This window comes from Zeus faber (genome assembly GCF_960531495.2).
Source record: "Zeus faber genome assembly, chromosome: 2".
NCBI lineage: Eukaryota > Metazoa > Chordata > Actinopteri > Zeiformes > Zeidae > Zeus > Zeus faber.
Genome location: NC_137189.1, coordinates 13,509,044 through 13,536,488, shown reverse-complemented (window position 1 = coordinate 13,536,488; position 27,445 = coordinate 13,509,044). Strand labels below are relative to the sequence as shown.

At 42.0% G+C, this 27,445-nt stretch overlaps 1 protein-coding gene across 1 annotated transcript; it reads right to left on the bottom strand.

Annotated features, from left to right (window-relative positions):
• Positions 1-233: 233 nt before the first annotated feature.
• On the bottom strand, positions 234-25,986 carry ylpm1 (YLP motif containing 1; the record flags this gene model as incomplete). The annotated part of the gene is made up of 21 exons (XM_080022862.1): positions 234-531; positions 1,642-1,827; positions 1,945-2,066; positions 6,073-6,124; positions 10,706-10,780; positions 10,909-10,992; positions 11,105-11,188; positions 11,275-11,451; positions 11,808-11,927; positions 12,053-12,115; positions 12,206-12,360; positions 12,567-12,742; positions 13,011-13,185; positions 13,319-13,408; positions 13,524-13,665; positions 13,965-14,088; positions 14,478-16,937; positions 17,160-17,674; positions 17,867-18,055; positions 22,924-23,130; positions 25,567-25,986. 20 exons carry the CDS (start codon positions 25,984-25,986, stop codon positions 1,681-1,683), a joined length of 5,577 nt encoding a protein of 1,858 aa, XP_079878988.1. The 3' UTR covers positions 234-531; positions 1,642-1,680.
• Between the last annotated feature and the right edge of the window lie 1,459 nt (positions 25,987-27,445).

The following is a 27,445-nucleotide window of genomic DNA, read 5'->3' as shown; positions in this document are numbered from 1 at the left end:
GACCTGTTCTACTGAAAGCCACAGTTGTTTTATATATTGTTGCAAAACAAATATTAGACATATATCAGGAATATAGTCAGATAATAATCAATAAAATAGAGAAAACATGACAGCAAACACCAGTTTAAGTTCTTTCAAGGCATAAACAGCCATTCTTGATAAGCTCACGAAATAAGCCTCTCAAAATGTTTTTAGGAAGCTTGGGAAAAGTTCAAAAGTCAGCTAGAGACAGATTTGTTTTTTTAAAACTTTAATTGTTTTGTCATTTAAATCAACAAAGCATGAACGCTACAGCTATACATTGCGCCAGTAGGGTATAAAACACCAAAGCAAATGTAACTGGGTACCATACATAAGCATCACCAGAAGAAGCACAAAACATGGAAAGTATAAATGTATCAACATTTACTTAAAACAAAACTATTGTATCCTTAACATTTAATTACACAACTAAGGTTCATAAGCAGTGGGATCGTGATAAAATAGCCGTTTCACTGTAGACAAGTTCTGCTGTTTTCACAAAGTGGACACCTGCAGAAAAAATGATTTGTTATTAATCAAGAGAGAAAGTTGTGCTGCTTTGCCAAGTTCAGACATTTGGTATACAATGATCAGCCACAACATTAAAACCACTGACAGTTGAAGTGAATAACATTGCTCATCTAGTTACAATGGCACCCGTCAAGGGGTGGGATATATTAGGCAGCAAGTGAACAGTCAGTTCTTGAAGTTGATGTGTTGGAAGCAGGAAAAATAGGCAAGCGTAAGGATCTGAGCGACTTTGACAAGGGCCAAATTGTGATACCTAGACGACTGGGTCCTAGCATCTCCAAAACAACAGGTCTTGTGGGGTTCTCCCGGTATGCTGTGGTTAGTACCTACCAAAAGTGGTCCAAGGAAGGACAACTGGTGAACTGGTGACAGGGTCATGGACGCCCAAGGCTCATTGATGCAGGTGGGGAGAGAAGGCTAGCCCTGCTCAGTCCAATCCCACAGAAGAGCTACTGTAGCACAAGCTGCTTAAAAAGTTAATGCTGCTTGATGGGTTAGAGCTGTTTCGGAACGAGTGGGACCTACACAATATTAGGAAGTTGGTTTGAATGTTGTGGCTGATCAGTGATAATAATATAATAACGCCTTTTATTTTTAACATCATAAGGGGTTTCCAGTCAGGATTAGTATTCCCAATGACACGTCTTGCTCAAGAAAAGCAGAAAACGCAGACAAAATGTTTTATCTTACATTCACACATTTGTCTAACATGAATAAATAACCTTGGCAATACTATTCTCACAATTCTGGTGGTAAAACCTATTTTCAACCACATGGTATTACCACTGCTACTCTGCTCAGCCAAAAGCTGGCCCGAGTTTTAAAGATCTGAACATAAATGACTAGTTATTACGTAAAGCTCACTATCATCATGATATTCACATTGAAATGGCAAGTTGTGATATTTGTGTTTCTGATAATGGTAAAATGTAATACTAGAAAACTCAGTGAAGTGGTTTGTTGGTAAAATCAAGCTACAAAACCAAATGTGTATCTTGCCTTTAAACATACTGACTTCCTTCCTATTCTACTTTTCAAAAGAGTCAGTCCTGTCTGTAGACCTGCCGACAGAAATAAAATAATACACACCTGTACTGGAATAGGACACTGAGGAGTGAGATTCTCTTCTTAGAAATACTTAGTGCGGTTGAGAGCTCGTTGTGCCAACTGGCCGGTCTCGTCCGTGATTCTCTCCCAGTCCGTTTGACCCACCACAAAGCCGATAGCGCGTTTTCGATCGGCCTCTTTCTCTTCCTCCAGATCCGCCCATCGAACCTTTGATGAGAATTAAAACGACCAGAATGTTGTGTCATGAGCAGGTAACAGACCGTTAGCCATGTGATTTTAAGTTTGCCAAGAAGGCCTAGTACAGGGTGCCCGGCAGCGATTTACCCTTTTCTTTCCAGGTTCCGACATGCGTGTAGCATAGTCGTCTGGCAGCTGAAGGAGATCCTCCAAACCTGATGCGCCTTCACGTTTCCTTTTCCCGCCGCCTCTTATGCCATCCAGTTTGTCTGTAGAGAGGGAGGGGAAACACTGTCCAGTTTACTTTCGGCTGTGTCTACAAATCTAGGAACTTTCATTTATTGAAAGAAGGGGGTCATTGGAAAACATGCTCAACTTATCCCACACTTGTATATGAACAAATGTTCTCATAAATCTGTGTTAAATCTTACTCTTGGAAGTCTTTGTTCACCTCCATTGTAAGATTTATTTATCTTAAAAATGTATCTGAGCTTTTATTCCAAATCGGTTGCAGCACTGTTTATTACTGTGTCATATCAGACAAAGGCTCAATGAAAGACTTCACTTTATTTTAATTATCACAGTACTTGTATTACAGTCCCAGCAACAATCAATAAATAGGATACTGTGTTAAATAAAAGTTTTAATTGAATATGTATAAATTCAGGATGTATTTATGAAGAAAATACATAATGTTCTGAAGTTCTGACCATGCATAAATGACACATAAGAGCCTGATTCAGACTGATAAAAAGTTCCAAACTTATGCAAATCTGTTGCTAGTCAATCAGTAGGTACACACAGATCGCACTGCAAAATTGCCCAATACAGCGATCAGATTATTCCCATTAAATGCACTGTACATTATGATTGTCTAAGATGTTTAGATAAGATAATATTTGTGCCTGTAAGAAATGAAGGCTACTTTTCACAGAGAAGATATTTATGTGAAAAAATGTCCTATTGTGCTCCATACCTGACCAAAGAAACTGTTTGTACTGCTCATTTTTGTCTTCAAACTAGAGCACCAGAATATTAAGGCGCAATAACTTTCTAACTTTGTGTTGTGGTATTTTTAGGTTGCCCAGAAGAGGTGTGCATCTCTCCCTCATAAGACGATTCGATACATACCTACAGTTGTGGTCAAAGGTTTGCATACACTTGTAAAGAACATGTATGTCATGGCAGTCTTGAGTTTCCAGTAATTCCCACAACTCTCATTTTTAATGGAATGATTGGAGCACATACTTCTTTGTCATAGAAAACATTCATGAATTTAGTTTCTTTTATGAATTTATTATGGGTCTTCTGAAAATGTGACCAAATATATACGGCAATGCTAATATTGTTACATGTCCCGTGGCCATATTCACCTCAATTAGGCACTTTTGGTAGCCATCCACAAGCTTCTGGCTTCTTGTTGAATCTTTGACCACTCCTCTTGACAGAATTGGTGCAGTTCAACTAAATTCGTTGGCTTTCTAACACAGACTTGTTTCTTCCGTACACTCCAATTTGATGGGACTTAAGTCAGGATTTGTGAAGGCCATTCTAAAATCTTAATTCTAGCCTGATTTAAAGGGGACGGTGGCTCAGGAGGTAGAGCTTCATGTAACTGCTCCCCGGGCACTGTTACATGGCAGTCCACTGCTATCTACGTCAGTTACTAGGATGGGTAAAATGCAGAGAAATGCATTTTGTTGCCTCAGTACTTGTACTCAGTGCAATGACAATTGGTCTAATCAAATCTAATTTAGCCATTCCTTTACCACTTTGTGTTTGGGGTCATTGTCCTTTTGGAACACCCAACTGCGTCCAAGACCCAACCTTCTGGCTGATTATTTTAGGTTTTCCTGAGGAATTTGGGAGGTAATCCTCCATTATTCCATTATTCCAGTTCCACTGGCAGCAAAACAGGCCCAGAGCATAATACTACCACCACCACAGTAGGTATGGTGTTCTTGGGGTTAAAGGCCTCACTTTCTCTCCTCCAAACATAGTTCTGGTCATTGTGGCCCAATAGCAAATTTTTTGTTTCATCTGACCACAGAACTTTCCTCCAGAAGGCCTTTGTGTGTGATCAGCAACAAACTTCAGTCGAGCCTTAAGGTGCCACTTCTGGAGCAAGAGCTTCCTTCTTGCATGGCAGCCTCTCAGCCCATGGCGATGCGAAATACGCTTGACTACGGACACTGACACCTGTGTTCCATCAACTTCTATTTCATCGCAGACCTGTTTCATGGTGGTTCTTGGTTGGAGGACTCTTGACCATCTTGACCAATTTTCTCTCAGTAACAGGTGATAGCTTGCGTTTTCTTCCTTATCGTGGCAGTGACAACCATGCCATGCACTTCACACTTACAAACAATTGTTTGCACATTTCATCTTGGGACCTGTAGCTACATTGAAATGGCTCCAAGTGACTTTCCTGACTTGTTCCAAGTCAATCCGCTTTTCAAGATCTGTGCTGAGTTCCTTAGACTTTCCCATTGTAGTGTTTGTGGCTCAGTCTGTGTGTCAAATGATCCCTATTTAAATGGGCTCAGAGAAGTCATCAGCTGTAGTCAATAATTATGACCCACAAGGAGTTAGGAGGCCATGACACAAAGCAAATTTGATTGACAACTTCCCACGTCACCAAAATTGATAAATCATGTTGCTGTGTGTATATTTTTGACCCAGCAGATTTGGTCACAAAAATCATTTGGCAATAACATCGTCGTCGACGGACATGGTCCCCGGGCTTGTAGCTGTATGCCACACGCTGTTCCAGGCTGCCCCGCCGGGGAGGAAGGGCATGTCGGGATGAGTCAAAAGCCGAGAACTAATTTCACCGGCCACCATTTGAAAAAGCATGTGTGTGTTAGTTGCCGTCGCTGCATGAGTCCATGTGTTGTGGTGTGTGTGCCGTGCGACAAATAAAGATTCTTCATTCTAGTTCATTCACATTTCAGAAGACCCGTAATAAATTAATAAAAGAACCAAAATTCATGAATGTTTTTTGAGACGAAGTATGTGCTCCAATCATTTCATCACAGAAATACAAGAGTTGTAGAAATAATTGGAAACTCAAGACTGCCATGACATACATGTTTTTTACAAGTGTATGTAAACTTTTGACCACAACTGTACAAGGACTACGATACGATTAAGGGACGATAAATTTTAATACGGAACGATTCGGTGCGATACGATGCAATCAGATACAGTTCTTAACATTTGTTTAATGTAGACATTCATTTTCCATTATAAATTAAAATAAGCCAATTCTACAAAAGTATATCTTAAATATCTGACGATTTCTGTTTTGTATTTGACAGTTTGTATACATACAAATAATCTGTTTTATACAGATATTATAGATAAATGTCTACATAAGTTGTTTTTATTTAAATCCTATTTTATTTTTTTTCTTCTTTCACGGACTGTTGAGCTTGGTCTCTACTGAAGTGAACCAAACTTCGCCATAAGAAATTCAAAGTACATGTAAATGAACGTGTTGAACATAAACCAATTCTGAATCAGATTCTAAAATTGGCATTGCTTACCTTCACTTTTAGATATTTCGTAAAACACAGGGAATCACAAGTAATTTTGTTACTTTATGGCTTTGGGTATAATAATATCTAATATATTGTGATTCTGATATAGTAATATATAATATAATATTGTAATCACTATGGATGCGTTTGTTACTGTGGGCGGTTCAATCTCACAAGAGGGAATGTGCGTGTGCGATCTCAACCGATTCTTATTTTCAGAATAAGGCCATCGACCGGTTCATGGTACATTTAGATTGATCCAGGGGTCCGCGTTTCAATGTAGTCACATCTTTAACATTAAAACTGGTTTCCGATTAGTATCAGTGAATCGTTACACCTCTATTGTCCAGGTTCTCAGAGAGATAAACCATCACTCTAAAACCTATGATGTTTGGATAGACAATACTAACATTGTAGGCAAACGCCAATTCTCAGTTAAATCAGTTCTGAATCAGGCTCTTAAGGAAATCAGTGGATATTAAACTAGAATGTGTTGGTTGTACGACAAACAGGAGCATATTACCTTTCTTGGCCCAACAATAGACTGCTAGTCAATCACAAATTAAGTCCCTTGTAACTAGTTTTAATGTCTTAAACAACATAAATTTAACTACGGTGAGAAGAAGTGCAAATGCTATAATCTGTCAATCTGACAAGGTAAGACTGTTGAGGGGATTACTCAGGGGGATATCAGTCAGGAATTTAAGAGAAACAAATGAAAGAAATCACCTACCTAGTTTTGCCTCCGAAGTGTCCATCTCCCATTTACTTTTTGGAATGTAACCCTAAATTATACAGAAACACACTGCAGCGGTTAACCCTCGGATGGGAAAGGGGGATAAGTGAAGGGGAGAGAGAGAGAGAGAGCAGGGGAACGGGAGTGGCTGAAAAGAGTGGAGAGAAGAGTGCTGTGGTTGGTTAGAAGAGCAAACATCAACGAGTGATGGAATTATGAATCATGTAGTTGTAGACCAGTATGTCTAGACATCAAAGTGGCATGCAAATAGTTTTTATGTTGTTGAGAGAAACAAATATCTCTAGACCAAGCATTGCTTAGCCCTCTAGTGAGCATGCAAATGAAATACAAAATAAATGTGTAAATTGTCTTTGAATTCACATACAAAGAAATACTGAACCCCAATGCTTCTCCTTCAAAAAGATCCTGAGGTAGAACTTTTTGCCCCAAAGTCAGAGGGTAGGTAAATACACTACATGGCCAGAAGTATGGGGATACCCCTAATTTTTGTGATACAGCAATTTCAGCCAAACCCATTTTTGACAAGTGTATAAAATAAAGCATACAGCCACATGACAAACATTGGAAGTAGAATGGGCTGTACCAAAGCCCTCAACGACTTTCAATGTGCCACAGCTCAGCCACAAAGTGGTTGGCCAAACAAACTCACAGAATAGAATTGCCAAATGCTTAAGCGGATAAAAATCATCTTTCCTTGGATGAAACATTCACGATTTAGCCCTACAGTGCCAATGGAAGCAACATCAGCTCAAGAACTGTTCGTCCGGAACTACATGGAATGAGCTTCCGTGTCCAATGGCAACTTTGCAAAGCCAATCATGGCTGTGACGGTAGAGTGCTTGCTGCCATTGGATTCTGGAGCAGCGGAAACACATTCTTTGGAGTGAGGAATCATGCTTCACCCTCTGGCAGCTTGAGGGACCAATCTGGCTTTGGCCAATGTCAAAATAACGCTAGCAGTTCTGGACATAGTGCAACCTGTAAAGTTTGGTGGAAGAGGATTGTCATGTTTCTGGCTAGGTCCCTTGAATAAAGTGAAGGGAAATCATAACATTACAGTGTACATGCAAGGTCAGGCATGTCAGACTCCGACCCCATATTAATGCTTTTGGAAGGTGATAACAGACAGGTTTCCTCATAGTTTTGGCCAAGTAGTGTTTCTAGTTTGTTATGTGAGCTAAATAAATAATAAGGGGCCTCTGTATAGTGCTACAAAAGCGAGGAAAAGTCAACGATTTTGCTTTGTTGTAATATCAATTGTAAATACATGCAAAATATATTGTGAAAGTCCACGTTTAGTTTTCATTTTACATATTTTAAAATACCTTTCTTCTCATGGCTGAATTTAACTTTGACTTAGTTGAACACATTTCAAGAGAATATATGAAAAAAACCCAACTTCTTTCTTCCCTAATTGCCTGGTGAATTAGAATAAGTTCCCGGGTTTAAACTTTTCTTTTAACTTAATTTTTAGGTTAAAAGAAAAGCTACTTAGGTAGACCTCAAAGTGATTGACATCATACTAAGGATTTTAAGACTTCGGAGGTTTCTTAGAAGAATGTGTGTGACACATTACAGAATGGGAGTACTTGCAAATTGATTTACTGGGAATGCCATAATCACTCAAACAGAAATTCTGAAATTAATAATTTCACAAGACTTTGACTTGTCTTGGGCTATGAGGTAAAAGATGTATATTTAAGGTAAGAATATATAGCCAACAAAAATAATCTGTATTGCAGCATCCATCTCATAAAAATAAACTAAATATGAGTTGTAAACTCTAGAGCTAGTTCATTTGATAAGCAGTTGGTTCATTAATATTCTTTTTAAATTCAACACGGCCTGGCCGTGTCCAATGCCAATTTCAGAGTAGGTGGAGCTACAGTCTAAGTGACAGAGTATAGCAATGAGTAATATTTTACTTGTGCTTGTATCAAAATTCCAAAAACCAAAACCAACTCAAACGTAAAGATCAATCAACTGATGCAGATTTGACAATTCACAACCTAAATTATATGGATTACTTTTTGACATTTGGAGAGAAAAAAATAAAAAATAAAGAGGAAAAAAAAACTTAAAACGGTTAATTTACATATATTTATTAATTTGTGACTCATTTTGCATCTTTTTGAATGACAAATCAAAAAGTTGAAGTAAATGTTTATAGAGTGGGACATTTTAGATATTACTTTTTCCAATTTACAGGTTATAGATTCATGCATAGAATTGGAATACATTTTTTGGCCCAAAAAAAAAAACAAAAAAAACAAAAAAAACAAAAAAAAAAAACATCTCTCAACGCGGAGTTAGCTTGTTAAGATTTTAAAGGGTATTGAAAATCTTAATGAGCAGTAGCTTGCCAATAATAAGCACGGGAAATACATGTTTTAGTATTCCTCCATACAGCATGTTGGCTAAGGTAAGCCTTGTTGAAGCCAGAACGGCCATAACGCATGATTTCATGTTGGTGCTACGTTTCATTCGAGCAGTGGAGAGAGCACTACAACTGCACTAAGCATTTGTTCCTCCACTCCAGTGTGTAACATTGAGCAAAAGCTTAGGTCGTCAACGGTGGTGTAGGGATGCAAATCCTTCTGGTTAGAACTTTGAATAGACCCGGTGATTCACGCTGTCCTTCGATAGTTTGTTTTTGTATTAATGAGAAGAGTGAGAGTGATGTGGCTGCAAGTCTTTATAGACATAATGACTATACCATAAATCACTTAGCATCTTGTGGCGAAACGGACCCAGTGGCAACAATTTGGAAACACTGTATAGAAACAGGGGATTTTCCTTTTGAGGAACCAGGAACTTAGTTCCCAGTATTTAGGAACTGAGGCCTTCTTCCACAGCAGGAACTAAGTTCAGAAATTAGTTCCACTTGGATAGTTCCTGGTCCCCCCCAAAATGTTCCTGTAAGCCAGGTGGTACGTTCTGGGATTATGGGAACCATTAGGGTGGGGTTTGTAGTACTGGACAACATTGACTGGTCAAACACAAGCAAAATGAGAATAGTCAAGTACACAAACCACATTTCGTATATTCTGGTAAACAGCTGATTTAACACTCACTGCTCGCTGGCAGTACTCCCTTCACCTTGCTACTTTTATTTTAGAAAAAGAAAATTGAAAGCCAGAACACTCCTGCCATGGTGCCATTATGGTAGTTTTGTCACGTGATGGGTTCTTTTTGTGACGTATCAAACCTAGCAGTCGCTCGTTTTGTGAGAAAGCATGCAAGCACTCTTTTAGGGACTGCAAAGGTTCCCATTTCAGAAGGTTCCGGGCCTAAATAGTTTCTTATTTAGTTACTGTACCTTATTCGACAAGTGAAAAATATTATGGTCTCATTTTATATACACTGAAAAGAACCTACCAAATGGATAGGCTTGTGTCATTTTTGTATGTCATGCTCAAGCAGTGATACTTTTAGTCTTATGCTAATCAAACCATTCAAGTTTAGGAACTGTGGTTGGCAAAAAATTATGGCATACAGACTTCTTTGAAATTCACTAATTCTTAGGCCTAGGATTGAATTTCTAGTCCATGTAACCCCACTGCGACCAAGTGTAGGTATCACCTTGTTAAGATTATGCGTATATTTCATTGATTCAATTCATATTAATATAAATGAATATAATATATAATAATATAAAACATTTCCAAATATTTAACACATCATTTTGTAAGCACATGTTGGTAATGGTTATGCTAAGGTTGAAAATGGGGTGTTAACTTGAAACTTATATTTATAAAAACACACTTTTATTTCACCTGGAAAAGGGGGAGTTGCTGTTTCATACAAACCACTATGAAGATCCTCTGCACACAAATGTCTTGACCTAGTGTCACTGTCATGGGAACACCAGGTGTGAGCCCTAATGTGAGTTTGTTTGTGTTATATTCCAAGTTGGCTGTACATGCTTAAGGGTCAATAATTTGTATATTTTATAAGGAAAAACAGAAAGTACACTTTCATTTTTTCAGAAATGTAGGACAGTTTAGTCTGAAGTATGAGTTATTTCAGGCAAGACGATGCCTAAATAATCTATGCCATCTGCATAGAAACACCAACAGGAATGTTACAATGGTACTTGAAATTAGTTCTTTTGAAAAACCTTTTAGTTTAAAATAGTTAAGGTAAATTTGTCGAAGATTTGTATCGTGCAATTTTATAACATTTGAAGGAAGAAAACAACACATTTACATTGGAAAGCATTTATAAATTCATAAATAAATCATAATAAATGCAATCACTCAAATTGTTGCTTGGCATTAAAAACAAACAAAAAAACATACCATCTAGATTAAATAATGAGTGAAGTGTTGGGCCCATAATGATTGATTAAAACTTACCCGATCAAAAAAATATGTTATCAAAATGCTATAATTTACATTTATGTGAAACTTGATATGACCAAGCACTAAGAAACTCTGAACTAAAAACCTCTTTGAAAAGTCTTCACTAGCTATAGTATGAGAAAGGGTAGTTGGGAAATCTAATGAAAGGGGCTTCACTCAATCGCCTGTACTAGGAATGACCATAGATTGGTGTTAAATGGTTCTACCAAATACATGGCTATGAAAGCAAAAAATACATATCCTACCATATCACCCTCTTCTTCCTCCTCCCTCTTGGGCTCCTTGGGCTCATCGTCAGGATTAAAGTCTTCCATTTCAACCTGGGAATAACAGTGTTGAGTTTAATTCAGGTATTATTATTCTTGGTTTAATTGTATTATCAGGTTCACTGGTTATACAGTACAAAGTCTGGAGCAATTAGAAAAGTGACGATCCAATATGAACTTACCTCCTCAATAGCAGCATCCTGAAGCAGAGAGCGGACATCCAAGCGCACCATATGACGGGGCGAAGACTCCCAGTTTGTGGACATCTGTATAAAAACATTCAGTGAATATAATGCAGGTTGCATTTGTGATGTTGAAATGCTTACACATTGACATATTGGAGATCTGTATAGTGCAGAACCAAAGAGCGACACTGACCTTTGCAATATCCTTCAGTGTCCGGCCATGGGCATTTCTCTTTGCACAAGTCTGATTGTCCGCAGTGATTTCAGCCACATAAACCTAGGAAGTACATTTTACAAAGATTAGTAAAATGCAGATTTGATTAACTTGAAAAAGAAAACGGCTTTCTAAATAAAGGAACTCACCTCAAAACCTTTGGTTTTGGCTGCACTCCAGAACTGATCGAAGTGTTTCACTCTGTCATTTATCGTGTCGATGATGATGAATGGGAAAAAGCCATCGTCCAGAGTTTTCTTAAAAGTTTTTAGCATACTGCTCCTATATGTATCTTCCATCTCTGGCTCGTATTCATACTCAAGCACCTGCAAAATAAGAATTCCATCTTTGATGATGTGCTGTCAGATCAGAAAGGGTTTCTTTTTTTTTTTTTTTTTTTCCATATAGCTTTTTCAATAAGGCTTAAGTGCCTTTGAGTACTCAGAAATGCATCGTTGTTTGCTTTGGGTTTGAGTTTAACATAAAAATTCACAGTGCAAAATGTGAGAACCGATCTATAGCCGGAATGAATTCTGAAAAACAAGTCAAGATTCGAAATATCTTCATTATTATAATATTTTTTTTTTATTTATTTTTTTTTTTTTTTTAATACTCATCCCTCCTTTGTGCCTTTCACAAATATGCTCATTGCATCTGTAAAAAAACATTTAGAAGAACAAACCTTGTTCTTGACCCTCTTTCCAGTGTCTGGATCCTTCTCGGTTTTTTCAACCTCTGTCATGAAGTAGTCATCCAGGACGAGGACTCTTGGTGGGGCGCCGCCACAATGAACCTCCTTGTCCTTGAAATTGTAAGAGAGGTTCGATATTAAAATATAATTTGGGCTTTTTTTAATCAAATCAATTTAGTCTTGGCTGGAGAGAGCAGAGATGTGTGGGTTCTATTTTTCATTCTGGTTGCACTTACTCGTATAAGCTTGGCAACATGACTTTTACCACTTCCTGGAAGTCCCCGCATTATAATGACAATCTAGAAAAGAAAATTGCGTAATTACATTTTATTTGCAAAACTAAAACTATGACTGTCACTCGATGGAACATGGCAGCAGTGGGGACATACTCTCTCTGGCCGAGATGATCTGCCTGGTGGTTTCAGTAGATCATCCACATTCTTTATCTCTGGTTTCTTCTCCACTCTTGGGGGAGCCGGGGCTGGAGGGGGCAGGGACGATGCAGGGCCAGAGCCTCGCTCCTCTGGATAGCTCCTTCTCTCCACTGTAAAGACACATTACATGCAATGAGAGCATTTAGTCCCCAGAGATGTTTCATATGACACGATTTGACTGCTCAACCTATATAATTTTAGGCATATGCATTCTACCAGAAATTGTTCAGCGACAAACAAAACACACAAAAAAAATCAACTGTCTGGGGCGACTGCACAACTAGCCTTGTAACTGACCGATAATGGGTGTACGTACTGTAAGGTGAGGAGCTGTGTCCATAGCGCTCTGGCCCACTGCGTTCGGTTGTCGTACGCTCATATGGGGGTCTGTCGTAGCCGGGCCTACTGTAGGGATCATCTCGATCCCGACTACTACCCTCCCTCTCCCGTGTGTCTCTCTCTCTTTCCCTGTAGCCTGGCCGCGGAGGCGCTCTGCACAGAGGAGCAAAGTAGCAAAAGGGTTATACTTTATTGAACTTTGCAACAACAGTTCTTATTTTACACTGGCACACACAAGTTGTTTACGACTAATCACATGTGTGACACAATGTGATATACTACCTTTCTTCAACAACCATGGGCTGTGTGCTTGAAGTAAAAAGCAGACAAAAAGAAATATTAAAAAAGCACAAAAGCCTTATATTTCCCGACAGTTTCGCCAAAGGGGGACATTAAACAGTTTGAGAAAAATAAATAGTACCTGTCTTCTCTTGGTGGGTATCGTTCCCTCTCAAATCGCTCTCGTTCGTAATCTAGAGGTGGCTTGTCTCTGTAGAGTTCCCTCTCTCTGCTATACTCTCGGCGGTCCATGTAAGGGTCCAGGCGTCGTTCGTAATATGGGTCTCTGCCATAAGGATCTCTGCCGCCAAGAGCTTCTGGTACAATGGTGATGAGAACAAAATTACTTAGCAAGCACGGAAATAGGAACGCCTATACAACCTTAAAAAAGCTAAGCTCCATTTAAATTCAGTACCAAATACCTATAAGTGATACTTCTGGGAAAATTACCTTTTTCATATGCCCTGTCAGATGATACCGGGTCAGGCCTCAGCACAATCCTCTCACCGTACGAGATCCGCTCAACAGTGGTGCCTGGTTCTAAAGAATAAAAACGTTGGTCACCAACTGTCACCAAAAGAAGTCGGTAATTTTATTTCTGTGAAATATTATGGTCAATATTATGGCCATTGAAAGTCTCCTTGGCTTCACTTACCATGCCCATGTCCATAATCTACAGTCTTTGGTATCACTGGCGCAGAAGGAGTAGCAGAGAGGCTCTTGTAATTCGCATTTGGAGGCTTGGGATCCCACGCAACAGAATCACTAATTGCTGGCTGTCCAGTTGCAGTCATGCCCTGAAGATGAACAAACATATTTATATGAAATGAAATGTTTTAAATTATGGATTGACCCTACCCATGATCAGATATCGCTATGAAACCAGGCTAAAAATAAAACAATTCTAAAACCAAGAGCTATCTCAAAACATAAATAAAGGTTAGTTATTAATAAAGTGTTGTTTTAGGACTATTCTATGCTGTTGAGTTGAAATAATGGATAAAATCGAATACTTGGAAGTTCAGGAATCATTATCTTTCAGTGGTATTTGTGAACCGCTTTTTGAAAACCAATAAATTATGTAGTTATGTTTCACCTTCAGAGCATTCCTCACTTCTGGAGGAATCTCCAAACCCAAGAGACCAGCTGGAAGCTCAGGTGGGGCGTCAGGTATGACTGGTTGGGCTTCTGTTCCAGGAGTCTTCCCCTCGTGCATTTCTCTGTAAACAAAAGGAATACAAATCTTTCAGCATAAAAATGCATATGAATGTAAAATGAAACATGATTGAATATATGAATTACCATCATATTTTACACTATACCTTATTTGGGGAAAATATGACAGAATGCCGATCTTTTAGCTTCATATTTGGCTATTGTTGCATGACAAGTTGTTGTTACGCACGAAATTATTTAAAAATAAAACACATTTTAATTCAAAATCGATTTCTTTAGCACAAATTACAATCTAATGGACAGATAATACCTAAGTAAATGGTGGCTGAGCTACTGAAAATATATTAAAAAAAAATGTTATGACAATTCCTGTCTATTAATTAACAAATGTCAAAAATGTAAAAAAATAAAAATAATAAAAATAAAAAATCACCTTATCAGTTTAAGCTCTTGGGCAGCTTTTAAGATGATTTCATGCTGACGCTGAGACAGAGCAAGAACTCCTGCTCCTTGAGCTGCTGAATCAATGGGGCTCTCTGGGACCTTGGTAAGCGATGCTGCTGGAAGTGGAGGAGGTGCAGCATCCAAACTCATCGAAGGCTTGTGGTCCTCATAGCGGGGCCTTTGGTCCTCATATTCTGGAGGATAACTTCTCTCAGGTAGTGGTGGGTGCCTCTCGGGCCTGTTCCACTCAGGGCGGGGTTCCGGGTAGGGCGGTTCTTCACGCCTATATTGTGGCTCGTCTCTGTACTCGCGTATCCTGAGCTCCCCTCTTCCCCTTTCGTGCTCGTCATACGGATGTAGGCGACCTCTTTCAATTTCCTCTGCCCAATGGCCTTCTCTAAAGCGCTCTGGTGGTGGCATGTGGGGAGGAAGGTCTCTTTCAGGTGGCACACGCTCCCTGTCCCATTCATGTTCATAGTGACGATCCACTCGCTCATGTTCATCAGAAGGATAGTCTCGCGGAGGCCGCCAGCCATAACCAGCCTCCCCATGACAGTAATCCTCCACAATGCCCTCTGCGTATTCCTTTTCGTATTCCTCATGAGGGGGACCAGGATGCATCCCTCTACCCATGCCACGGCCCATAGGTCGCCTCCTCATCGCCCCCCTCTCCATTAGCTCATGTGGAGCAGGGGGAGGGCCTCTGCCATGTGGGGGGTGAGGCCACTCTGGTTCTTCATCCATGTCTTCATATGGTGGATCCCCCATTTCATGTGGTGGTGGTGGATGTTGCCTGCCTCTCATATCATGATTCATTGGAGGGCCACGAGGATCATGGCCTCCATGCATGGGGTGTCTCATAAGCTCCATATCTATGCCTTCCGGGTCTACTGGGTGTCCTAGGTGATCATGGTCCATTGGCCCGTGCGGTGGGAAAGGGGGGCGTCCTCTACCCGGATGCATAAAACCAGGATGGCCCCGGGGGGGGCGGCCTCGGCCGGGAGGAAACGGGGGTCTCATACCCCTCATTGGAGGTCTCCTTTCACCCCAGTAGGGTTCTTCTTCCTCCCAGTACTCTGCTGTTTCAGGATCTTCCCAATGATTCCCCATTGATTCTCCTCTGCCCATAGGAGGTCCACCAATCCCTCCTCTGCCCATAGGGGGTCCTCCCCTCCCCATTGGGGCCCCTCTACTCATAGGGGGTCCTCCTCTTCCCATAGGGGGTCCTCCCCTCCCCATAGGGGGTCCTCCCCTCCCCATTGGGGCACCTCTACTCATAGGGGGTCCTCCCCTGCCCATAGGGGGTCCCCCCCTGCCCATAGGAGCTCCCCTACCCATAGGCGGTGCTCCTCTTCCCATAGGAGGTCCACCTCTTCCCATTGGAGGTCCTCCCCTTGACATAGGAGGTCTCCCTCTATTCATAGGGAATCCTCTTCCCATAGGCGGTCCTGCCCTCATTGGGCCTTCATAGTACTCCTCTTCTTCAACAAAATGATGTTCCTCAGGCATCCACATATCTTGTTCAGTAGAGGGCTGCGATTCTTCAGCAGCAGACTCCTCGTATGAGCAATTCTGCCAGTACTCCCCCCGCTCTTCTTGTGTTTCCAAATCTACACAAGGTTCCATGTAATCGAAGTCATTCATTTCCTCTCCCTGTGGCAAATTATTAGGCCCCCTGAACTCGCCGTGGCCCTGTTGCCCACGTCCTCGTCCTTGGAGAGGGCCTTGCGGCTGCCCTCGACCCCTTCCACGCGACATTGCAGGTGTCACTGCCTTTGGAGGTTCTGGTCTTGGTTGCGTTTGCCCAGAAGGCTGTGAATCTTGTTTGTCGCCAGGAAGCTTCGGACCGGTCTGAGTTACATTATTGGTTTTATTAGTCACTGGCCCACCTGGTTTGGAATTTACCTGCACGGGAGCTGAATTTTGTGATGGCACAGCTGAGGGAGCAGTTACAGTTAGCTTAGGTTTATCACCACCAGTCAAACCTTTGCTGCAATCGACAATATCAGGTTTTGCATTAATTTTTGATGTCTGTGGAATGGGGTCCTGTTGAACAAAGAAGCCTTCAGCTCCATCAAGGATATCATCTGCCATGTTTAAGTCGTCTCTGTTGGGTTTTGAGGCCTTTTCTTTGTTGGTCGGCAGCTGCCCTGACAGTTTTACTGGTGCCTTCACAGAAGTATTGGTTGATGGCGTTGATGGTATCGTGGTTGTGTCCGTTTGAAAATGGGGAGCTTGCTGGACTACTTGCTGGGGTGCAGGGGGGCGTTCAAAGCGATTCGGAGGAATGGGTTGCCTCGGAGGTTGCTCAAATCTAGGCTGCTGCCCAAATCGAGGTGGATTCCCTCTATGGGGTTGATCGAATGGTGGGCGTTCAAATCTGGGAGGACCATCAAAGCGCTGCTGTGGTTGGTCAAACCTGGGGGCATTTCCTCGGGGGCCGTCAAACCTGTTGAAAATTAAATTAGGAGTAAGGGTTCAATTCAGAAAAAAACCTTGTTATGGAATTCTCAAAAGGTATGCCAATAATATTAAAAATTTGATGCATTCAAATAAAAATACACATAACTTCATAAAACATGTAATTAAAGGAGCTTAAGCAATTTAAACAAAAACACAATGTTTAAGTTAATTTTTCACTATTTAGAATAATCATCAAGTTACAGCTCACCTTGGACCTCTAGGGCCATTGTAATGTGATGGTTGAATAGGAGGAGGGCCAGTTGGTCGGGCTCCCCTAGGGGGAGGACCGATTCCTCTAATAGGGGGTCCTGTTGGCAATTCTGGCGGCGGCCCAAATCCAACAGGCCTTGGACCTTGAAGCCTGGGACCAACAGCTGCAGGAGCATCATGCATTGCTGGGCTTGCCATCTGCGGCTGCGCTTGAAACTCTTGTCCAGAGTATTGGCTATACTGTTCCCATTGCTCCGCACTGTACTGGTTGGCTGGGTAGGGCATCGTAGTCCGGAGAGTAGCAACACGCTCTTGTAGGTGAGCATGTGTTGCGTTCATCTGTTCTTGCCACTGCTTCCACTGCCGCTCGTAGTCCTGGAGTTGGTCTTTATGAGGGTAGGTCCGGAACTGTTCATACCAGAGGTTGAAAGTGTGTTCCCAATCTTGAAATAACAGGGTGAACTGTTTCTGTTGCATTTCATGGTGCCTTAGCTGCATCTCACTGGACATTGACTGTAAATAACAAAAAAGTAAAAAATGGATTAGATGCATGTATAGATTATGGTTAATTAATACCTGTGTTAAACAGAGATCCAAAAAGTTTTTTTCAAAACGTTAATTTTGAATTTACCAGTTACCACTATGGACATTTTTAGTCATTAAATAAATTAATAATAATAAATAACAAAAACACCGCTAAGCTACCTGTATGTTTGCTGGTTGCTGAATCAACTGTTGGTACTTTTCTAAAATCTGCTGTAGTTTTTCATGCTGTTGCATGAGAGCCTGGTATTGTATGCCAGCCCTCTGCTGCTGAACCTGCTGCCACTGGGCGGCTGCAGCTTGTAACAGCTGCAGACGGGCAGCTTCCTCTGGGTCCTTGGGGTTGTCCGGCTGTAGAAAAACACAAAATTTGGGTGGGTGATGTAAAGACACACTCTGGTGGAAATATGTGACACGGTGGATTTGGCCTTACAATTTTTACTGTATCTCATTTGTATATATGCATTAGTAGAATGGCGCTGCTGTTAATTAAGGCAACATTTCTCATTTGCCAATAAAACGTTATGGCCATACAATTCCCTTTTCATTCAATTTGAACACACTGAGGTTTAGGCTACTGCAAACCTCTTCTATCACCCCAAAATGAAACATGTATGAAGAAAGAATGCACTCTAACGGCTGTCAAAGTTAATGCAATAATAACACGTTAAAGCAAATTATTATTATTTTAACGCATGTTAAACGCATTTTTTTTTGCGCGCACACACACACACACACACACACACACACAGCCCCCCCCCCCCCCCCCGCATCAGCGGGGGGGGGGCATCAGCACAATTTAAAAAGTTACAAATAAAAGACTGTTTTCTTATGTGCGCCGTGATTAGCTCAGAGACAAGAATGTGGGATATCCGGTGACGTGCGCTCTACGTTCTCATTCGCCATTGGTTAAACAGTACCATAGCAATGAGGGTTTCTGGGCAATATTTGTCATTATTTTGTGTTATAAACTAATTCACAATAAACATACATTTGCAAAAAACAAGCACATTTGTAATGTTAAGAGAATTAAACACTTGAAAAGTATCCCTTTAAGGCAAATTCTGAACATATAAAAAATGTGCAATTAATCACAATAAACTATGGACAATCGTGAGATTAAATATTTAAATTGATTCTCACTAACACAAGTAGCTCTAAAACTAAACTGTAAAATCAAGCCACAGACATTGAGTCATTAATTTGTGGTTAATAGTTAAAGGTAAAATGATTAGGAGTCCCTATAAAGGAAAATTATGACTGAGGCAGAGGCAAAAAACTCAAAACAAGATGCAGATGATTCAAAGTAAGGATCATTCAGTTATATTTTTGTCTTTAGCGTTCAAATCAAAAGAACCACACATTGAGCAATTTCTATGGTGACACTCCCAGAATTGAATTAATGTGTGTTACACAGCATCATCTGTCCAACAACCAACATATGATTCATATGCGATGAAAACATATTTTAAGTACTCTGGGGAAACAGGATAAACTTCCTCTCAGCGGCAAAGAACAATACGCTGTGACTTGAACCAATGACTTGAACTACCAATCTGTTGTCATGCTGACAAGCTCTGCTGTCCTAAATGTCTGCAAAAAGTGACTATATTGTTTACATTATCTAATTTAGCAGAGCAATCTTGCCATCCACGCATTAGACTGTTGACATCACAACCCTGACATTTTCTCGGACATATTTACTCCATCTCTCAGCAGCCTGTTTCTCTGACTGAAATGTTTAAATAAAGTGGTAGGCATCGGCTGATATCGCCATCTTGTGGTGTTAGGCATTTGCTGCAGCCAGAGACTTCTCTTTAACAAGGGTACAGTATGCAACCTGAAAATATCTTGACCCACTTCATGAGGCCTGCAAAATCAATAAATAAAAAAAGGGTGCTACGCTTTGATTGTGGGCCGATCAAATAATGTTTTCATATAAATATGCCAATTGCTTGTCAAATGTGAACCATCAGCTTATCAATTTATTTTACTGCAAAAAAACAAGTTAGTATGAACAGAGGGCCCACAGTAGAATTAGAACCGCCGTGCATCTCAAGAGTAACTCCACCCACAGCTGGAGAAATGACACTGAGAATAACAAGCGCTGTTGGGAAGACTAGCACAAATCTTTTAAAGAGGAATTAATACCAACTGTCTGTAAAGAAACTGCCGACAAATGGAAATGTAAGTATTTAAAAAATTATTCTGCTGCATGTGAAAAAGAAAAAAAGAAATACGGTATGTTGACTGAAGGCTGCAGTGTGCGATCCATTGTGCATTTCTTCAAACAAAAGCAATTAAAAGTATTTTTATTGTAGATGTATTTATTTTACGACATTTACATCAAGCAAAAAAATCTCTGGTGTGGTGTCCCAGATGGGATGTCTCTATGCGGTGGCCGCAACTAAAGACGGAAAAAGCTTTTAAATTAGGCCCCATAGATCTAATATGAGTGAAGACTCCGCAACTGGATTGCTTATTTCTTGTCTCAAATTTGTCCAGAAAGAGATGTTAGTGTACTACTAATAAGGTGAAATCAGTGACAGTTTACAGAGTACATACAACTGAATCTGGAGTAAAGCTCAAACCCCATTGGCCCACAGAACTAGGGGCCAGGCTGCTCATTTACATTTAAAGTGACACACACAGAAACAGCCCATTTTGGAACAGGACGGTATGGAGGTATGTTCAAATGGCTCTAATGCATAATCTGAGTGGTATTTTCAGAGGCCTATATTAACGTGTGTAAAAAGGAGCATAATAGGTCCCCTGTGAGAATCTCATCCTCTGCAAATCTCACCCGATATATCACAGTAACACTTCCGTGATGGCCCCTATTGGACATAACGTAAAAAGCGGTAGGCCATGTGATAAACAGTAGCCATGTGTGGGCTAACATTAACATTACAACATCAATATCCCAATGTCAGCTTTGTAACAGCACTTCAGACTGAAAGCGGAGAAAAGCAAAACAGCCGAGTGCAATATTTGCAAAACAAGTATCGAGGGGCGGCTGCAGCACTGGAAATTTTAATCCAACAAAGCTGATAACAAATGTGACAGACTTGACAAGAACTTAAGGGCACCCATTATGAAAAAAAAACAAAAAAAAAAAAACACTTTTTCAGTGCTTGTGCACATACATTTGCGTATCTGATGGGTCTATTAACACACAAACTGTGAAATAAGACAACCCAGGCAGCTTTTGTGAGCTGTCTATTTCAGAAAACATGTGACTCAACAAGCCACTCAGATTTGTAAACCCCTTCCTAAATCACATGGGGTATCAGTAGAATTAGAACCGCCCCCAATCTGAGTAACTTTACCTATGGCTGGAGAACTACCAAGCGCCACCGGACCTCCTAAAGCGAGGTGTGCACTACCAGAGAGCACGAGCATATATAGTTGCACGTTGCAGTGAAGATGCTGTGGCGATATTCTCCTGAAAGACAGGGGACGCTGTGCACAAACCACCAAGGAAAACTGAAAGAACTGCTATAAACATTACTAAGAAGTCCTGAGGGAAGGCTTTGAACAACTAGAAAAGTAGAAAGTATTAATAATATGTATATTTACTGTATTTAGTGCAGATTTTTATATATATATATATATATATATATATATATATATATATATATATAGTCTTGAATTTGTGCAAAGTGTTGGTATAAAAATTATGAGTCCAGATCTTTGGATAGAGTGCCATCTCATTCAATTACTTCAACGCCATGTGGTCACGAATGGATGGATTGTACAGATAGCAGACTGCAGACCTCTTCGCACAACCTTCCTTCAGATGCATCCATCTTGATTTACCTAACGCGCATGGCGCGGAGTTCCAGCACCCTTGCAAAAAATTGCCGTGCGGCGCTTTTGCATGGGAACTACTCTGTTGGCTGCACAGCCCAGCACACATCTTTTAAAAGAAAGAGGAATAAATACCAACCAACTGCCTGTGACAGCAGCTGATGAGGGAAATGGAAGTATTAAAAAAAATATTCTGCGGCGGGTTTCCAAATAAATAAATAAATAAACACAAAAAAAAACAAAAAAAAAAACAACAAACAAACAGTTTGTGGTACATAGACTGAAGGCTTATGCAGTGGCCGCACGATCCACTTCGCATTTCTCCATTCAAAACCAATAAAACCGTTTTTATTGTCAATGTATTTATTTTCCAACATTTCCTAATTGTATGAAGAAAAAAAAAAAGCACCATGCAGTGTCCCCCACAAGCTTGAAACATGGCAAAGAAAACAGTGGGAACAAAAGTCAAAACAAACTTTGATATTAGGCCTTGTAGATCCAGTATGAGTAAAGATTCTGCAACTGGATTGCTTATTTCTCACCTCAAATTTGTTCAGAAACAGATTTTTGTGTACTTCTAAGGTGAAAGTTTACTTACTTCATAGAACCAAACCCTACTACTCATGCTCAAACCCCTGTGCCTCACAGAACTGGAGCAAACAGTTCCAGAGTTAAGTTAATTTTCATTTAAAGGAGCAGTATGTAGAATAAGTGGTATCGAGCTGCAAGTTGCAACAAACTGAATACACCCCCACACCTCCCTTTCCAACGACATAGGAGGAGCTACGGTGGCTACAAGCTAACATTAGCAAAGTAATGCTAAAGAGCTAAACCTAAATTTTACTCTAGGAGTATGTCTGATAGCGAGATAGTGTTAGCAGGATAGATATTTTAGCATCCGTTTGCAGAGTCTGGATAGACACACAGGTAATGTTATGGAGGTTAGAGGGAAAGGAAGAGCCAGTGTTTGGTTTGTCTGTTCTGGGCTACTGTGAAAACATGGCGGTGCAACATTGTGGCCTCCGTGGAAGGGGACCCGCTCCCCATGTAGATATAAAGGACTCATTTTGAGGTAAGAAAAACACAATTCTTAATTTCATGGGATTATACACTAGCTCAAACATAATTATTATATTCCATTTCTCCCAAGTCTGTTCCGCTAGATGCCAGTAAATTTTACACACTGGGCCTTTAAAGCAACACACACACTGAACAGGCCGTCAGGAACAAAGGGGGTTTTAAGGCCTGTTAGAATTCATAATCTGAGTGGTATTTTCATCAAAAACAACAAAAAAAAAAAAAAAAAAAAAAAAACACCTGTGTCAGGCATGACATGTTTTGGGGACCTCAGAACACCAAATTCACCCTTTGAAAAGTAGTATAATATGGCTACTTTAAGGCCTGCTTACCTCCTCGGGTGGTGGAGGTGGCAGTGGTGGCTCCTCCTTTGGTGGTGGAGGAGGCGGCGCATTTTTGGGTGGTTCAGATGGGGGTGGAGGGGTGGGATGGCTGTAAGGTGTTGGTGGTTTAAGGCCATCGCCGTCCCTCTGGATCTGCTCAGCCCTCTCTTGTTTCAACTTCTGAAGATGTTGCTTGTACCAGTACTGTTGTTGCTCCTGGATACAATTTTAGTCCGTTAATAAGTCAGAGACATGAACTGTTTTTCCATTTCATAAGAAAAGATTTACAACAACATATTAACACTGACATTTGTCAGAGATATAAAAAAAAAAAAAAAGAGTGCTATCGTGTTTTCACACAAACACAAACCTTGGCCCCTGCTCTTGCACAATTAAACACTGCTTGCTACTGCGCAGCTTAAATTTGTGCTGAAAAAAATGACTTGATCAAAAGCTGTGGATTAGTTGTTTGCTTTGAGAGTTAATGTAACCAAACAGGTATCAAACGGCGGCTATAACTGAAAGTTACTCTGGTGAAGTTGATTTGATGACTACTCACAGATGCACATGTTATGAAAAACCTTTGGACAAATGCGTTTGATAAACGAATAAAGCAGTATAGGCTACATTGACCGCAACACTGTAAGAAAATGATAATAGCTAGCTAATAACTCCTACTAGCGTATACACTGGGTCCCTTCTCAACGTTTCTTCCTCATTTGGAGAGTATTTCCCTGCCCGGGTGAGGGTTCAGACCAGGGGATGTTGTTGAGTTCTTATGTTAATTGTGGGTTTGTGAAGGCCTTTGAGACTGTATTGTGATTAAGGGCTATACAAATAAACTTGACTAGATCATTAAAAAAAACAACAAAAAAAAACATCAGGCATCAGCGGTGATGTGAGTGAGAATGCTAAGAATAGGTGCTTTTGGGCATTTTTATTGCTGCGCCCGATTGCCTGGACCAGGAGAGGTCATCACTGATGGACACACCAAGGAACTTGAAGCAGGAGACTCTCTCCACTTCAGCTCTGTCGATGTGGATGGGGGCGTGTCCCCCCGCTGTCGTTTCCTGTAGTCCACAATCATCTCTTTAGTCTTACAGACGTTGAGAGAGAGGTTGTTATCCTGGCACCGTGTTGCCAAGACGCTGACCTCCTCTCTGTAGGAGGACTCATCGTTGTTGAAGATGAGACCTAGGATGGTGGCCACACAGTCATGTGTGAACAGGGCATACAGGAGGGGACTGAGTACGCAGCCCTGCGGGGCTCTGGTGCTCAGGGTCAGTGCAGAGGAGGAGAGATTTCCCCATTCTCACCACCTGGGGTCTGCCAGGTCTGTCAGGAAGTCCAGGATCCAGTTACAGAGGGAAGTGTTAAGACCCAGGATCCTGAGCTTGGGAACAAGCTTAGCGGGCACAATTGTGTTGAATACTGAGCTGTAATCTACAAACAGCATCCTCACGTATGTGTTGTGCGTATGTGAATGCCATCAGGCCCTGGAGACTTCCGAGGGTTCACTCTTTTAAGAGCTCTCCTCACGTTAGCCGTAGACAGGAACAGAGTGCAGTCATCCCGGTCCTCCACTAGCCTTGTAGCCAGGATGGTGTTGCCCGCCTCAAACCGTGCGTAGAAGGTGTTGAGCTCATCCGGAAGAGAGGCGGCTAGCTGGGCATCACTCCTGCTTCTCCCTTTATAGTCTGTGATGGTGCCCAGTCCATACCACATGCGTCTGGGGTTGGAACTGTGGTGGTCCGACTCCAGCTTGTCCCTGTAGGCTCTTTTGGCATCTTTGATGGCTTTCCGAAGGTCACATCTGGACTTCCTCAAGGCCTCCATGTCCCCAGAGCTATAGGCGGAGGACCGTGCTCTGAGCTTAGCACAGACATCACCATTCTGGTTGGGGAAAGTCCTGACCTTGACTCTCGGGACGACGTCATCAATGCACTTGGAGATGTAGGCTGAGACAGAGTCTGTGTATGCATCAATGTCCCTATCAGCTGCAACAAAGAACATCTGCCAGTCCATGGTTTGGAAACAGTCCTGGAGAGTGGCAGTGGATTCCTCACTCTAGCGTTGGGACTGTTTGACAAACCGGTTTTCCTTGCTTTAATCGTTGTCTGCGGGCTGGTAGGAAAAGGATGGAGGTGTGATCTGCCTTACCAAAGGCAGGGCGGGGGAGGGATTTGTAGCTGCCCGTAGTTGTGAATAACAATGGTTGAGAGTCTGATCAGTAGTAAACCTTCAACATGTCAACCTACAACTTATTTTTCAGTTCAATAACCGTTAACATCAATGCAATCAAAACTCCCAAATGTTTTAGGGTGAAATCTAACTTCAAAAACTTCAGAGCCACTGTGTACCAATGAATGAATAGACTGTTCTTTGGACGGTAATCATCTGAATACATACATACTGCACACGGTGCACTTCTTCATGCTTCTAGTTTTCGATTGCTGTGTGGGTATATATATATATATATATATATATATATATATATATATATAATATAAATATATATATTTCTGATTTATATTATATTGCCATTTATTATCACTTTTTGTCAGTCTACTGTGAGTCTACAGTGAGTGGAACGTTCGCCATATCGTCAAGAAGGACGAAGGCGAAATGACGACTGGCGGACGTTGTGTTTACCTCTTTTGTTTGGTGAGCTCCGTTATTCTGCGTCTCCTGCGGCGGCGGGGGCCCCGGCGCAGGGGGCTTGGGCTGCGCGTCACACGGCTGCGGCGGAGGAGGCTGAGACGGGTCCGGCGGGGGACCCGTCGGGTGAGCCTCGTCGTTGCTGTAGTAGTTTGGGGCGCCGAACCCGGCGTCTGCGTGCCCGGGTCCTTCCGCCTGCCACGGCGACGCAGAGTATCCACCCGCGGCTCCACCGCCGTACGGCCCGGCGTTGCTGTTGTTGTGGTGCAGCACCGATTCCAGCTGCTTCTGGTGCAGCATTTGGAGCTGCTGCATCTGTTGGAGGTGCTGCTCCTGCAGACTGGAGAAGAGGGAGCCGCCGGCGGGGGGCTCGAACCCGCCGTACGCCGCCGCCGGCGTGGCCTGGTCACCCATCTGCTGCTTCCGTGGCCCGGGCCCGGGGCCGGGGCCGGGGCCGGGGGGGCCGGGGCCGGGGCCAGGGCCAGGGCCACCGAAGTTTTGCGCTTGATGGCCACCGTAGTTCCCCCAGGAGGGATACATGCTGAACGGACGGCGCGTCGAGGCCTTTGTGGCTAACTAGCCAGCTAGCTAGCTAGCTAGCTAACACTCGTCTGGCCGCGAAACAAACCGTTTCATCGCACGACTCGACCGGACCGAGCGCACTCCGAGGCACGGACACCTGCGCCGCGCGGGAGAGAGACAACCGTGCGACCAAAGGAACCGGACGGCGAGGAAATCGAGGCTGCGAGCTCTACGGGTTGCGCTCACGGCACGGAAATACGTCACCGGCGCCCATCGATAATATCCGGTCGGATGCTGCGTTCCCGCAAATCGGTCGTCGGAGTCGCTCGAGTCCACGCTCCCCACCCGAGGGGGCAGCGTTTGCCTTCTGTCCCAGGGGGATGTGGACGTGCGTAATAAACCCGTGTTCCTTTTGACTTGTACGGGTTATAAAGTGCTTGTTAACGTGGGGTTAAATGTACAGAATGGTGTAGATCCACGTAATACGGGTTTTTGAAGGAACAAAAAAAACCCAAACAAACAAACAATGCGGAAGGAGCTTGGTTTGCCGTTAACCTTGTGTGCGGCCCCTCTCGTCTGTTATCCGCTCCCAATTTCCCGCCTTGAATGCCGAACTCGGTGGCCCCTGGCCCCGCGTCCCGGGTGAGGGAGGGCAGGCTTTTCCGAGTCGCGATGGCGTCGGGGAACGCGGCATGCGCGTTCCCCGCCCCCGTTCGGGTCGCGGCGCTTGATTCATCCATTTTGAGTCGGCAGCGCTCCGCCCCACGCCGCGCGCGTCCTATAAAGCGCCGGGAACGTCACGAAACGTCACGAAACGTCACCAAACGTCACATACGCGCACGGCGGCGGCGCCCGGCAAGCTTCTCTCGTTGATTCAGCGGCACGACAACGTAATAGGGCCATCGCGTTTTTACTTTATTTTGTTGATTTTTTTTTTTTTTTTTGCACTTTTTTGTTGGCTTTTTTTTTTTTTGTATCATTATTATTGTGTAATTGGTAATAAACTTTTAGACAAACACATGCAACGCACACCCCCTTTGTACATGAAAATGAAACACGTTTCGAAACGTTGGTTGACGGGGATTACGTTTTGAGGACAAAATTAATAAAATGTGTGTCTAACAGATGACAATTCATTGACTTCATATTACGTTAATATGTATGAGCTACAAAGCTCAATATTGACAATACACACAAAATACTTTCATTGCTTATCACCAAATTGCTGTTAATAGCGGGAATCAATATAAGCAGTAGTCATGAATCATAATTTCAAATCTTAATTCAATCACGCACTGTGTTTGTCATCATAACTGCAAAGCAAAATTTAACTAAAACGTTTTCTCCTTTT